At 38.4% G+C, this 16,212-nt stretch overlaps 1 protein-coding gene across 1 annotated transcript in view; it reads left to right on the plus strand.

The window, feature by feature from the left end:
* CAPN10 (calpain 10) overlaps positions 1-16,212 on the plus strand; it is a 423,833-nt gene that overhangs the window by 49,082 nt on the left and 358,539 nt on the right. The window contains exon 3 of the mRNA XM_044070888.1: positions 3,534-3,665. Within this exon, the coding sequence (XP_043926823.1) occupies positions 3,534-3,665 (132 nt within the window). The remainder of the gene's footprint in view (positions 1-3,533; positions 3,666-16,212) is intronic.

Raw genomic sequence — 16,212 nt, forward strand, 5'->3', positions numbered from 1 at the left:
TGGACAAAATAGGCATAAAAGGAGGTAAGCTGATGGAGACTTGCAGTGATGAACTGTATAGGGCTTTACAGAGCCAGTCATCAGATCATAGTACTGTGCTGTAGTACAAGTTCTAAAACCACAACTTAGTAAGCATCCATCAAATTGATTAGTATATGCATACAAGTATGTGTCGGTGTGCGTGGATATCTCAAAGCATCAGCACATAAAACTTCATACATGAAACACACAACGTGTCTCAATATATGTAATGTTTCATCTACAATAAAACCAATATGATTTAATATACTGGCCAAGCCTTTTTACTGTTCAGCATATTCATAAAATTGAAATGTTATCACATGACACAACTGCCCTATGGGGGGAAAAAGTGGTTAGGAGTGCATTATAATTCAGAGACCCAGGCTCAACTTGGGGGACTGAGGTGTAAATTTGCCCACAATTAAGCATAAACTTCAGGCCTGGTCTGCTTGATAACTTGACCTGGGAGACCCTTTATTTCAGAAAGCAATCCATTATAGCTGTTGAGTCATTAGCACAGAAACAGTCCCAACAGGTTTTCTTTCAGTTACTGAAAGCAGGGACCAAGAAGCTAATGGCCACATGAATGGACAATTATGAAGTAGGTTAGCAGTCCACAGGATGTATGGACTGATCCCTTGGTAGGATGTCGCAGCCATTGTCCAGTACAGAGCTGTAAATGTGTGGTCACTTTAAGCTGATAGCTAGGTTCATCATGTTAAACTTGCTTACATTGCATAACAAAAAAATCCCCGTAGGCTACTGCTTACAAGTATAAATTATGGGTATGTGCAGTTCTCTGTGGGATGATGGGTGGCAGATCATAAAGGGTTGCTAGGCTAATGGCCCTGGGGCTTTACAAGCCTAGCTAATAGTTTATCCCCAAAAAGAAACCTCATTCGGCACCTGTTGCCCCTGTCAATGAGGGACAAAGGTGGAACCCCTGGGTCAAATTTGTGGTTTCCCATCCTTGAAGAGGGTTAGCGAGGTACTCTGACATGTATGGGAAGTTTATTCCAGAGACTGGGCAGCCTCTGGGAGACTAACCTTCCTTGCCAGCAGGTTTTGTTGATGTTGCATATTAGATTTAGGCATATTGAGCAGGTAATGCACGAGGAGTTACTTATGGATATGGAGCATCTCTATTAAGGCAAGGTCCGATATTGCCTTGTGTATAGTAATTTGAGCCTGTCTGCATAAGAGCAGTGTTGGAGGCCATGGATTCCCTCTGGTATTTCTGTGGCCTTTCCAGTTGGTGGAAGTGTTTTGGAGAGGTACATACCAAACTGGGTGTTGTACTCAGTTATAGGTCTAATGATGGAGGAGTACAGAGAGGTAACATCCTTTTTTCTGGATGCAATCCCTTTACTTTTGAGATGAACCAAGTAGAAGGCTTTTCTGACCACTGCCACCACATGATGGTTAAATGTGAGGTTGTTGTCTACCTGAGTACCTAGGTCTCTAACCACAGGTTGTGTTTAGGGGATTGCCATTGATGTGGTAATCAGTAGGGGCAGTGTTTTTGCCAAATGGTATGATACATTTTTGTGCTTAAATTAAGGCCATGACTTTGGCACCAGTTATTTGCAGCTGTGAGACCTTCTTTCAGTATGTTAATGTCATTTGAGGAGTCTGTGACAGCACCCAACGTAGTTATCTGCAAACTTGGTCAACCACAGGCCCTTGGTCTTTGCCTGAACCTCTAAAAAGTAGATGCCAAAACAATAGGGGTCCCAGGACAGATCCCTGGGGAACACCATTAGTGACAGGTCTGCTGTTAGAGGTGGTGGTGCCACTTTAGACCTTGTGGGTCCTATCTGTGAGCTAGTTTGCCACCCATCTAACAAGATGGTGATTAACACCAAGTTGTGTTAGCTTTTCAATGATGCCCAAGTGGGGGATTGTGTCAAAGGCCTTGGCCAGGTCTCAAGGTAAGCTATATGTACTGACTTTCCCTCATCCAGGGTCTAGGTGACTGTCTCAAAGAAGTCAACTAGGTTTAGTAGGCAAGATCTGCCCCTGACTAATCTGAAATGGGTGGGGTCGAGTGTTTGGAGATTGCCTATGCCCTTGTTTGAGATCCATAATATGCTCCATGACTTTACAAATCAGACTTGTCAAGCTAATGGGGCAATAGTTAACCGGGTCAGTAGTGGCACCACCTTTGTGCAAGGGGATGACAATGGCGGTTCTCCATTCTGCTAGAATGAAGCCTGTAATTAGGCTGTGGTTGAATAGGGTGCTCAGTGGCGAAGCTAGTTCTTGCTGGAGATGGTGCATCTCCTGCTCTTTCAGTGACTGAGAACACTGTGTAATATCCACTGGCTCTGCCCTGCAGAGGAAGGTGGTGACCAAGTGGATGAAGAAATCTGACTCTCTCTCTCTCTCTCAGTTATTCCTAGACTTGTAGATTAAACGGCAAGTTGTGTGATGGCCCAAGTTTTAAGTTTCATTATAAAAGGTTGTTGCTTTATAGCATTGATGTCTACTGAATGGTAGAATACCACATTTTGAAACATTTTCTGTCTGTCAAGATTTATCCATGGACAAATAACAGGCAGTGTCTAAAAATATGGAATGCTATCATTCACTGCTCTATATATGTATATGCAGTAGGCAGAAAAAAGTAGTACTAACAAATATACTTGGCAAGTGTAATTGCTCTTTGTTTGTTTTATCCAGGTTTGTGTGTGTCACTTGGATCATTTCATACTCCATTCGTGTTATGATGTACAAAATTGTTAATATACACTTCTGCAAGGCCCGAGTCATAAGGGTGCTTGGACTACTGTACTTATCCAGTTAGCAAATAGTAACTATATTAATATGCACATCATATACCCTAATGATCTGCAACATAATAATCCATGGCTTGTAGCTTCCTTGACTTTTAGTCCCTTAACTTTGTTGAATGTGATTTGGAGTCTTTTTTTTTCCTTCTCTCTGTCTTTTTACCTGCTGATAGCTGTAATTAATCCAACAGAATCTACCATGTGTGGTGCATGATGGTAGAGGGAGAATTCCTGGCAATTTAGTTAAGTTTTACTTGTCTTGTGCTCCTAAATGCATGTGGCATCAGTCCTTTTTTGGTTGTCGAGATTGACCTTACAGATGTGCTGTTACTGAAATCAGTTATGTAGCTACTATAATTATGCAATATCGCACCTGTTATGCTTTTGCTGACTGTCCCACAGCTGCTTTTTAAATTGACAAGCACAACGTGACACAGCTGTGGTAGTCCTCTCTTACTAAATGTCTAATCATTACAGCTTAAAATGTTAAAAGTAGGCAGCAAAACCTGTAAATTATATAAGTCTTAAAATATGCTTTTGAAGTGGTGTTACAAGTTTGAAATGAGAATTGCTCCCCTTTTTCAGGCTGTGCTTATTGTGTATTGGCATAAATTGAGGCCTTCTAAAAGGCGTCACACTTCCATTTTTCCTGCTGTGTATCAGATAGTCATTCATGAGCTGCTGTTCTACACTAATGTCCTTCATCTCTCCCTTTAACAGGAAATCTCTGCATCTCCACGACTATTTACAGATGACCATCATGAAGGACAAGTGAAGCAAGGCATTCTAGGAGACTGCTGGTTCCTCTGTGCCTGTGCTGCTTTGCAAGAAAATCAGCAGCTTTTGACTAAGGTACACCAACTTTGAAGAAATGTTTTATTCCTCATGGATTTCATCCATACAGTAGCTACTCAAGGGTCACAATTTTGAGGCTGTGAGATGGCCATGAAATTAACACTTAACAGTAAAAGATTGATGGTCTTTGCCTCTCTGACTTTTGCTGATGTTCTTCATATTTATCATTGCTGTAGTAGCCTAAGATGTAATGGTTCTCTTGCAAGGCTATAACAGCCGGCCTGCTTCCAAAGCATTTGGGCACCAACTCCTTCAGAGCTTTCCTACCTCTGAAGAGTATGATCCTGATTCTTTCAAGAATCGCCAGTCTGCTTTTGCTGTTACTTTGCTGGATAGATGAGTTTTCTTCAGGGGGGAAAACCTTTTTAAAAATTTTAACTTCCCTGAACAGGAAAATGTTAAAGTTTAAGTTTGTGTTTAATGGATTGTCACAAGTTTGTATTGTATTTTTAAATGGGAAAGCTCTTTCTGTCAGTTTTTAAAAGTAGTTTAAAGTAAACCATTTTTTTTCTGTGGAGAATGTTTCACTTACTGAGGTTTTTTTACTCTGCTTCTGTGGAAAAAAAAAGTGAATTTTAAAGACTTGAATTTTTTTTTTTACTGGTTTCTGCTGCTTGTTTTCTCTGTAACAGAGGCACAATTTTCAGCTTTATCATCCCACGCTCTGTCCATTCTCCATCGACAAAAAGAATAAGCAAACAGTTTTTTCCACTACAGCAGGCTAGCAATTTTCCTCAGCCACAGGTGGGTGTCTCTGCATTAGCCATTAGTTGTACCCCAGCCACTCGTCTTTACCCCGGATTACTCTGGTAAAGCGCCTACAGCCACTATAGATTTGGGGTTAGCTGCGTTCTGTGAAGCTGTTGGTGTTTCACTGGGCAAAGGAGAACTACTTTTGTCAGTTCTGGCAGTGGGAACAAGGTAAGTTTCCCTGTTTTATTAGAATGTTTCCATCCCTGGTGAAGTAGCTACTGCCATTAATAACACTGTTCTAATTTTTCCTTTGAAAAAAGAAACTGAAAACTAAATATATATCTGTTCCTCCTAAAATTTCCTTGGATAGGAGTAATTAACTGGGTCTGGCTAAGGGTTAAATTCAGGCTAACTGCGGTGGTGGTGCTGCGGTAGCATTGTCGCCTCAGTTAAACGTTGCCTGTTCGATTCTCAGAGTGTCTTCTGTGTGGCGACATGCGTGAATGGGCATTCCTTCGTTGAAGGTTGTGCGTTAGGCCCGGCAAGCCAGTACGTAAAAATCTACTGCCAATTATTAGCGGACCAGAGTTCCGCTGTGGCGCCCCTAACCGGGAAAAGCCGAAAGAAACCAACAAAATAGTTTCTGATTTAATTTTCATTAATTCATCAGCTGATGGGTTTGGATCGCAGACTAAGATCAGACTTTGTCGCCTCTGCCAAATCATTGGATACTACAAATCTTCAGTTCCTCTTTACCCATAATGCACCACCAACCTAATGTAATCCAGATCTTGTTTTCCGCCAGTAGGTTTCAGGCAGTGATTCCTAGCTCTCAAGCATTTTTGGTGAAATCCTTGTTTTTTTCTTTCTTTCAAATTATTTTTGTAAGTTACTAATTTTATTGTATTTTGCCTGTAAGTTTCCTCCCTCCCATAGTTTACTATTTTTTTTTTATAAGTTTTCCTTTCTTAGAGCTAAGTTACTGTTTTCTATACTTTTCTTACCATTGCTGGTATTCCTTTGTACTACTTTATCCACCATCATTGGTAATTTTTCTTTTTCCCTAATTTTGTTTCCATTTCTTAAATGTTTTCTTTGTCTGTTGGTATAGTTAAGTAGCACATTTCTGTTTTTCATTTTTTTTCACTAAGAACTGGTTGTTACTGCATTTTTGTTAGTCCTGTTAAAATGTCAGAAGCAGCTTTCTGGGTCTCTGTGGTCAATTCCTGTGGGTATAAGATCCAAAATTCTGATGCCCACATATGTGTTTATCTGGGTCTAGCCCACCATGATAGACTGCTACATTTGTTTTGGCTTTAATTCTAGGGCCTTGATTGAGTATAAAAACAAGTTGATTTTGCTGTGGCTTCTTTACCTCTAAATCCAGTTTCTTGGTGGCTGGAGCTCAACTCACTAAGATGTCTAAAAAAGCTAAAGTTGATCCTCAAATTAAGGACAATGAATCTTGGAAAAGGTCTCCAGAATGTCCTTCAAATTCAGCTTTGACTCTCTCCATGGAGACCCCTGACAAGGTCCTAAAAAAAGTCAGACCTGTCGGTCCTGGATCTGACATCATGAAATCTAACCTCTCTCCCTTGGATCCATACACCTCCACTTCAAACACATTGTTTCATCCAGGCTCCCCTGTCTATTCCTAGAGGAGTTTTCTCAAAGGTACTCTAGGCCTCCTTCCATTATCTTTTCTTCATGTGGTTGGTCTTCTGGTACTCAAGTGAATCTGTGCTCCTGGAGTCTTTTGGGTCTGCCTCGTCTGCTATTGGCAATGAGCTTATCTTGGTATTTTGGCTGGTGTGGATGGAGCTGGACACTGAGCCAATAGCTAAGAAAATTGATAAGATTCTTGCCCCCCCCCCCAAAGAATGTATACTCTGGAGTAAGTGACTTCCTGTTGATGCCATTGTTGCCACAGCTACAAGAAAGGAGCCAGCAGAACAGAGTTTCTCTATCTGCCCACCTAATAGGGAGTCCAAGGTATTGGACACATTTGACAAGCATATTTATGCTTCAGCAACCTTTGTTTTTAGCCAGCTGGATTACTTGGTACATTTTAAGACTGCAAAGGGATTTGATCAAGGAGCTTACAAATCTCTTTCTAGGTCTGTCCACTCCAATGATGGCAGCAGAATCTCCTCGCAGCTGGTGACCCTCTGATCTCTCTTAGGTTCATCCATGAGGTTGGTCTTCCATGCTGCAGAAGGTACCTCATAGGTGGTGGGTTCAGGCATCCCCATCGGGGATATGCCAGGATGTGCTTATGTGAATTTTGTGGTTCCATTTAACTCTTATGTCATTGCTCCCTTTGACAGATCTTTTGTTTTTGGCCCAAGGTTAAGGACACAGTCCAGTTGTGGACAAGAAGGAAAGATCCTGTCTGACATAGGTGTACATTTTTCTACCCCTCAAAGTCCCTTATCTAGGAACCAATGAGGTGTCAGAAAGATGTTTAAGTCCCAAGGTCCTTTACAGGAGTAGTGTGGAGATGTTTCCCCCAGGGGCGGGGGGGGGGGGCACACGACTGGAAGACTCTGTCCTCATGGCAGAGGTGGTCTGCAAATCAAGAAAGCCTATTTTGAGAGAGAATCTGTCAACACAGAAAATTATACTATGAAAGAACTCCAGGCGAAGAAAACTAGATCCCACTCAGTTTTATTAAGCGCTTTTCGTTGTTCTCATTAGAATGACTTCTTCAGATGAGTTACAGAACACAACCTACAGCTTATTTATCCAACCTACAGTAATTAGACAGTAATAAATACCAATTAACTAATCAACTAGTAAACTAATTAGTTAATTGTTTTAAGATTAAAAGCGAATACATATATATACACAGATCTATAAATGTGGTGCATATATTGCATAAAATTGATACATTAAATCAGGATGAATGTGAAACTAACTACAATTGTACTAAAACAATAACATCACAATTTCTTAAATATATATAGGATATATAAAAAATAATAATATAACTCTATAATAGAGTACTGTGACATAGTATATTCCATGCCATACAACTTGTTCAATGCGTCTAGAACAAAACTAAAAAATCTATTGGGTTATAATTTAATTTCAAAATCTGTATACAAATAACTCCCATATTAACAAGTTAAACAAGTTGAATCTATTAAAATATAAAGTATATTAAATATGAAAAAGTTAACAAATTATTAAAAAAAAAAGGAATTAAATATTAATTATATATACTATTCATTACTTATCTATTCAGACTTTTGAGTTTTAGAAGACATGAAATATTGCAATGTTCATTTAGTCCTGGCGCCAAGAAAGCATTAGTTCTAAGTTGCCAGGATAGTTCATGTTCTTCCAATAATAAATTAAGGGGGCTCTTCTACTGTCAGGTTGTACTTGATCTAACCCCACAAATTTAAAATTGTGGTTGGGATAAGAGAGGATGTGTTTTGCTAGAGCATTTTCGATTTTCATTTTCGAGGTAGCATTAATGTGCTCATAAATCCTACCATGTAATCTCCTCTCTGTTTTCCTATATAAAAGCACGGGCAGTATGAACACAAAGCCCCATATACTTCCATTTTGGAGTTACAATCTATTTTATAATTAAGGTTGTATGTCTTTTTATTGATCGTGTGTTTAGTGCCATTCTTAATATGTTTACAATAATTACAACTTCCACAGCCGGAGGTCCCTTTTGCCTTCCCTGTTGTGGTTGTTGGTCTGCTTTCTAACAGCACTTTGAGGTTTTTACCCCTCCTGTAAGTCACCTTTGGGAGGGTATCTAACTGGGTTGAACACTTCTTATCGTATAATAAAATAGTCCAATTTTTATACAAAATGTCTCTTATAGTATTACTTTCAAGGTTAAATGTTGTAATAAACCTCATACTCACATCTTTAGTACAAGGACTATGTTCTTCTATGTTAGGACTACTCTCCCTATGTTCCAAGGGACTACTACTATTATTTGGATATGAGTCCAACTGGGATTGATGGATTGAAATGTGTCTATTAATAGTATGAGACGCTTTTAACAATGGAATAATCACTCCATTTTCCCTCTTGGATATAACTTCTACAAAAATATCTTTGAGAAACACCTTGGGGTATCCTCTATGATTGAACATTCCCTCAAGTAACCTACATTCCTGGATGAAATCCTCATCTCGTGTTATCATACGGGCTGCCCTAATAGCTTGACCCTTCACAATCGCTTTTTTCTGGGAGTAGGGATGTAAGCTTGTATAGTGCAGGAAAGAATTACTATACGTTTCTTTCCTGTGTATCCTAGCGGAGAATTGTTTGTTCTCATTATCCTTAGCTAACCTAACATCCAAATAGTTGATAGTCTCCTGAAAGCCGAATGTGAATTTAAGGAAGCTAGTGGTGCTATTCAAATAAGTTACCAATTCAATAGCCATATCTTTATTACCATATAGGCAAATGAATATATCATCCAGGAATCGTGTATAATACTTGATATAATTTGAAAAACGTTCTGAATTAGTGATATGGTTCTCCTCCCAGTAGGCCATAACAGTGTTTGCAAAGCTAGCACCTACTGGGGACCCCATAGCCACTCCGCATTTCTGCAGATATAGATAATTATTAAACAGAAAGTAGTTGTTAGTTAAAATTATATCAAGTAAAGATGTTACCAAGTATAGTTCTGTTGTCGGAGCTCCTTTTTTAACTAAATAAATGTTCACCCATTCAAGGCCTACGTCGTGTGGTATTGAGGTGTATAAATCCACGACATCTACTGTTAAGAAATTGAGCTCTTCATTGAATTCAATTCCATTAATTTTACTTAAAAAAGCCCATGAGTCTTTACTTATTTGGGTTTCATTGTTAAGGTATTTCTTTAAAATATTATCGACCAATTTTGCACTTGCATAGGTTATAGAGTTCCTACCATCAGTAAGTGGTCTAAACGGAGGGTGTTGTAAACTTTTGTGTATTTTTGGTGTAGCAAAAAGTACTGGTATTTTTGGCCATTCTGTTTTTATGTAGTTATACATATCAAGGTCTATATAACCTTCTATGAAATAATCACTGAAGTGACTCTTGATTAATCTATACGCCAAGTTTACTTCATTGACACTTGCTCTATGGTAAGTGTTGTTATCCAGTAATGAAGAAACTCTGAATATAGTCATACTGGTCGAACAAGACTAAACCCCCTCCCTTATCTGGCTTAATCGCTCTCACATTTAAAGTTTTAAACAGTTTGAGAAAGGCTTTTTCATCAGGGGTAATATTCGATGGTCTACTGTTAATTTTATTATAAAAAACATTATTGTCCTTATTGGCCAAGTTCCTAAGGTCCAATTCCATAATGCCTTCAAAGAGTTGGAGAGCTGGGTGTAGGGGGGGGATTATAGTCACTAGGGATGTGATAAACAGAACTAGTGCATTGAGGTTTGCCTAATAGTAAATTCATTGAACAAGTTGTATGGCATGGAATATACTATGTCACAGTACTCTCTTATAGAGTTATATTATTTTTTATATATCCTATATATATTTAAGAAATTGTGATGTTATTGTTTTAGTACAAGTGTAGTTAGTTTCACATTCATCCTGATTTAATTTATGTATCAATTTTATACAATATATGCACCACATTTATAGATCTGTGTATATATATGTATTCGCTTTTAATCTTAAAACAATTAACTAATTAGTTTACTAGTTGATTAGTTAATTGGTATTTATTACTGTCTAATTACTGTAGGTTGGATATATAAGCTGTAGGTTGTGTTCTGTAACTCATCTGAAGAAGTCATTCTAATGAGAACGACGAAAAGCGTTTAATAAAACTAGTTTTCTACGCCTGGAGTTCTTTCATAGTGTTTTGGCTGGTCTGTTTTTGAAACTGTGGTTTACTTTGTGATTTTTGGACTTTCTGGCTATGGAAAACTTCATTGCGCCTAGTACTATGGATAATAGCAGCAGTCCGCTGCTCGTAGACCAGCTTCTGGAACGTAACAATGACGGTAATTTAACTTCTTTGATCATGGCACTATCACAACGCATAGACAATCTGGCGGCTAGATTTGAATCTAGTAGCGTTCCTACAGCAGCTCATCCAACTTCCAATAACAGTTTAGACGCAGGTATCACACCAGCACAACGACAGCGTGGATCTGATACGGGAAGAGATGAACCGGTTAACGTTAACCTAGAGGACAATGGTGCTCACTCGAGCCCCCATGGGTCATCAAATTACAATCGTACTAGTGGAGAAATGGGTTCTTTAGCGGAAAGGAGAGGCGTCGGAGAGCTTATTGGAAGTCCTGGGTTCGAAAGATGGCTAACAGACACTACTAAAATGGATTTTCAGTACTCTAATGGTATGGGATTTTCGGCAGAAGACGCCAACGATTTACAGGTTAGTGCAACCACTTTGACCAATAGACTAAAACTGCTGGACACTAAACTGTTGAAAATTAAGAAGCTACAACTTGAGGTTAATTACCTCAATGGATGTATTCATGAAAAACTGGTGCCAAAAGGGTTGCGTTATCACGTGTACCCTACAGGTCTGATTGAGAATTCATTTTTCCACAAAGAACTTATAATCTTCTTTGATACGCAAGGGATCAACTTATTAAAACTTATGGCTAAACACTATGGCTTACAGATTGCAGACTTATCCAATGAAGTTAAAGACTTGAACGAGGAAATACTTTCAAACTCAGAATTCCCTCGTTACAAGTTTGAATATGATAGGTCTTTCACCACAATAGACCAACTTTTGGTTAGACTAAAACAAAATAAATATAAAAAAATGGCAAGAGATCGCTTAGCCTACAAGAATGGGACAGCCTACCCCAAACCACCACCGTCCCAAACGGCCCATGTTAACCCAGCCATAGAAAGAGAAGCTTTGGTTGAAACTGATGCTGATGAAGCGGACTGTAATAACAGAAGGGCTTATTCTAACCCAAATAATAACTATAATAATCAGCAGGAACCTGAAAGTAATACATGGGCCAATCGACTAAGAGGTAACAGAGAAAGAACTGATGTGTATTATAACCAAAATGACTGTCTTGATAATTTCGACTATGCATACCAAGGGGCTATACCAAAACTTTAATGACCAAAGGGTACAAAAAAACAACAAGCGTCCCCCGAACAAGCCGAGGAGATAGTCATCAGATTTGGGCTACCTGATATAATCACCAACAAAGCTGGAGACTAAAATTTACAACTATTCTTGTTTAGAAATCGAGCCTTGTTTTGTGGAATTATTATCAAGGGGATATACATTTATACCTAACCAGCATATGGACTTAGTGCAGAGTATTAAAGATCTTATAATGTTTGGTAGGAAGCTTAATTTGAATTTACTTTTAGGCAAACCTCAATGCACTAGTTCTGTTTATCACATCCCTAGTGACTATAATCCCCCCTTACACCCAGCTCTCCAACTCTTTGAAGGCATTATGGAATTGGACCTTAGGAACTTGGCCAATAAGGACAATAATGTTTTTTATAATAAAATTAACAGTAGACCATAGAATATTACCCCTGATGAAAAAGCCTTTCTCAAACTGTTTAAAACCTTAAATGTGAGAGCGATTAAGCCAGATAATGGAGGGGGTTTAATCTTGTTCGACCAGTATGACTATATTCAGAGAGTTTCTTCATTACTGGATAACAACACTTACCATAGAGCAAGTGTCAATGAAGTAAACTTGGCGTATAGATTAATCAAGAGTCACTTGGGTGATTATTTCATAGAAGGTTATATAGACCTTGATATGTATAACTACATAAAAACAGAATGGCCAAAAATACCAGTACTTTTTGCTACACCAAAAATACACAAAAGTTTACAACACCCTCCGTTTGGACCACTTATTGATGGTAGGAACTCTATAACCTATGCAAGTGCAAAATTGGTCGATAATATTTTAAAGAAATACCTTGACAATGAAACCCAAATAAGTAAAGACTCATGGGCTTTAAGTAAAATTAATGGAATTGAATTCAATGAAGAGCTCAATTTCTTAACAGTAGATGTCGTGGATTTATACACCTCAATACCACACGACGTAGGCCTTGAATGGGTGAACATTTATTTAGTTAAAAAAGGAGCTCAGACAACAGAAGTATACTTGGTAACATCTTTACTTGATATAATTTTAACAAACAACTACTTTCTGTTTAATAATGATCTATATCTGCAGAAATGCGGAGTGGCTATGGGGTCCCTAGTAGGTGCTAGCTTTGCAAACACTGTTATGGCCTACTGGGAGGAGAACCATATCACTAATTCAGAACGTTTTTCAAATTATATCAAGTATTATACACGATTCCTGGCTTATATATTCATTTGCCTATATGGTAATAAAGATATGGCTATTGAATTGGTAACTTATTTGAATAGCACCACTAGCTTCCTTAAATTCACATTCGACTTTCAGGAGACTATCATCAACTATTTGGATGTTAGGTTAGCTAAGGATAATGAGAACAAACAATTCTCCGCTAGGATACACAGGAAAAAAACGTATAGTAATTCTTTCCTGCACTATACAAGCTTACATCCCTACTCCCAGAAAAAAGCGATTGTGAAGAGTCAAGCTATTAGGGCAGCCCGTATTATAACACGAGATGAGGATTTCATCCAGGAATGTAGGTTACTTGAGGGAATGTTCAATCATAGAGGATACCCCAAGGTGTTTCTCAAAGATATTTTTGAAGAAGTTATATCCAAGAGGGAAAATGGAGTGATTATTCCATTGTTAAAAGCGTCGCATACTATTAATAGAGACATTTCAATCCATCAATCCCAGTTGGACTCTTATCCGAATAATAGTAGTAGTCCCTTGGAACATAGGGAGAGTAGTCCTAACATAGAAGAACATAGTCCTTGTACTAAAGATGTGAGTATGAGGTTTATTACAACATTTAACCTTGAAAGTAATAAGAGACATTTTGTATAAAAATTGGACTATTTTATTATACGATAAGAAATGTTCAACCTAGTTCGATACCCTCCCAAAGGTGACTTACAGGAGGGGTGAAAACCTCAAAGTGCTGTTAGAAAGCAGACCAACCACAACAGGGAAGGCAAAAGGGACCTCCGGCTGTGGAAGTTGTAATTATTGTAAACATATTAAGAAGGGCACTAAACACACAATCAATAAAAAGACATACAACCTTAATTATAAAATAGATTGTAACTCCAAAATGGAAGTATATGGGGCTTTGTGTTCATACTGCCCGTGCTTTTATATAGGAAAACAGAGAGGAGATTACATGGTAGGATTTATGAGCACATTAATGCTATCTCGAAAATGAAAATCGAAAATGCTCTAGCAAAACACATCCTCTCTTATCCCAACCACAATTTTAAATTTGTGGGGTTAGATCAAGTACAACCTGACAGTAGAAGAGCCCCCTTAATTTATTATTGGAAGAACACGAACTATCCTGGCAACTTAGAACTAATGCTTTCTTGGCGCCAGGACTAAATGAACATTGCAATATTTCATGTCTTCTAAAACTCAGAAGTCTGAATAGATGAGTAATGAATAGTATATATAATTAATATTTAATTAATATACTTTTTTTTTTAATAATTTGTTAACTTTTTCATATTTAATATACTTTATATTTTAATAGATTCAACTTGTTTAACTTGTTAATATGGGGGTTATTTGTATGCAGATTTTGAAATTAAATTATAACCCAATAGATTTTTTAGTTTTGTTCTAGACGCATTGAACAAGTTGTATGGCATGGAATATACTATGTCACAGTACTATTATAGAGTTATATTATTATTTTTTATATATCCTATATATATTTAAGAAATTGTGATGTTATTGTTTTAGTACAAGTGTAGTTAGTTTCACATTCATCCTGATTTAATTTATGTATCAATTTTATACAATATACGCACCACATTTATAGATCTGTGTATATATGTATTCGCTTTTAATCTTAAAACAATTAGCTAATTAGTTTACTAGTTGATTAGTTAATTGGTATTTATTACTGTCTAATTACTGTAGGTTGGATATATAAGCTGTAGGTTGTGTTCTGTAACTCATCTGAAGAAGTCATTCTAATGAGAACGACGAAAAGCGCTTAATAAAACTGAGTGGGATCTAGTTTTCTTCACCTGGAGTTCTTTCATAGTGTTTTGGCTGGTCTGTTTTTGAAACTGTGGTGAACACAGAAAATTATATCCAGAGGTTATACCACACCAATTTCCCTACGTTCTCCAACAGTTCTGAAGAAAATACCTATTGTTCTTCCCAATCCTTGGAAAGCAGCAGATCTGGAAGTAAACAAAACTGCTAGAAAAAAATCATCCAAGAAACTCCCATCCCCCCAGACCAGACGTGGTCTGGAACATAAGATTCTATTGGCACAAGAGGCGGGGAACTTGAGACCAATTTGGGATCTAACCAAGTTAAATCTGTGTAGTATAGAAATTTTAGGATGGTTACTGTTCAGTCCACTTTGCCCATATTGCAGAAGGTCAGTTGGATGTGCTTGATAAATCTTCAGGATGTGTACTATCACATCAAAATGAACAGGCAGTCTAGGAGATACCAATGCTTCCAGCTCAGAGCCAATCATTATCAGTTAAGAGCACTGCCCTTTGGTCTCACGACTGCCCCCAGGGTATTCACCAAATGCATGACAGTTGTAGCAGCTCACTTAAGACTGCTGGGATAATGGGTGTTTCCGCATCTAGACTGGCTCCTTACTGCTTCATCCAGGCATCAACTGATACAACCAAGTGACTGCTTCCTCAGCTGTGTTCTCATGTCTGAATAATTTATCGATTGCAACAAATCTCTACTCAACCCAACAGAGTCTGGAGTTCTTCGGTGCTCGTTCTGACAGTCAGTCAGATAGCCATTCTTCCCTCCACTCAAGATCCTTTGTGGTATCCAGTCAAGAAAACAATCAAGAATTCATCCCTTCCAGCCTGACTGATACTACAGGCCTTAAAGTCCATGGCAGCTACTATCACCCTTGTTCCATATGAGAATTCTTCACTGGATTGTCTTGACTCAATGGTCCATTCTCCAGCATTCTTTATTCATGCCAGTCAAAATCACTCAAGCATGCAAACTATATCTTCTCTAGTGGATTTATTTAAACCAGATCCACGAAGGCCATACATTTTTTTCTTCCCCTCCCCAAAGCCACAGGGACAACTGATGCCTCCCAGCTTGGGCGGGGAGCCCTACTTGGGAAGGACAGTCCAAGGTATATGGCTCCCAAAGAGGCCAAGATGCATATCGGTATCCAAAAGATGAGATAAGTCCTCCTAGCATTGTAGATCTTTGAAGACTCACACCATTCAAGGACAGTTGTGATAGATGGCCAACATGTTGGTAATCGGGTACATCAACAAGCAAGGAGAACCAGATCTTACCCCCTCTGTCGAAGGTATAAGAGTTTGGCAATGGGTGATCTCTTCCAGTCACTTTCTAACAGCAACATGCATCCGTGATTGTGGACAAACTAAGCAGGTCCATGCTGATGCCTCACAAGTGGTCTTTTGATGTCAATGTGATGGAGAAAATTTTCCATCTGTGGGGCCAGCCATGGTGCAGTTTATTTGCCCTGATCTCTCCATCAGAGGAGTCAGTGAGAGATGCTGTATTTCATAATTGGCCCTTTGGACTCGTGTATGCCTTTCCATTATTACCACTAATTTCTAAATTTCTTCAGAATGCAGTTTGGTTGAAGAGCACAGTTTTCCTCATGACTGCCTTTTGGCATCATATTTAGTTCCTGTTCAGTGGTGTCTACATCCACCATGGCTTCTGGATCTAACTCCATACTTCCTGTCTCACCTGATAAGCATGACTCT

Source organism: Protopterus annectens, chromosome 4.part1 (genome assembly GCF_019279795.1).
Source record: "Protopterus annectens isolate FY-2018-M chromosome 4.part1, PAN1.0, whole genome shotgun sequence".
In the NCBI taxonomy this organism is placed as follows: domain Eukaryota; kingdom Metazoa; phylum Chordata; order Ceratodontiformes; family Protopteridae; genus Protopterus; species Protopterus annectens.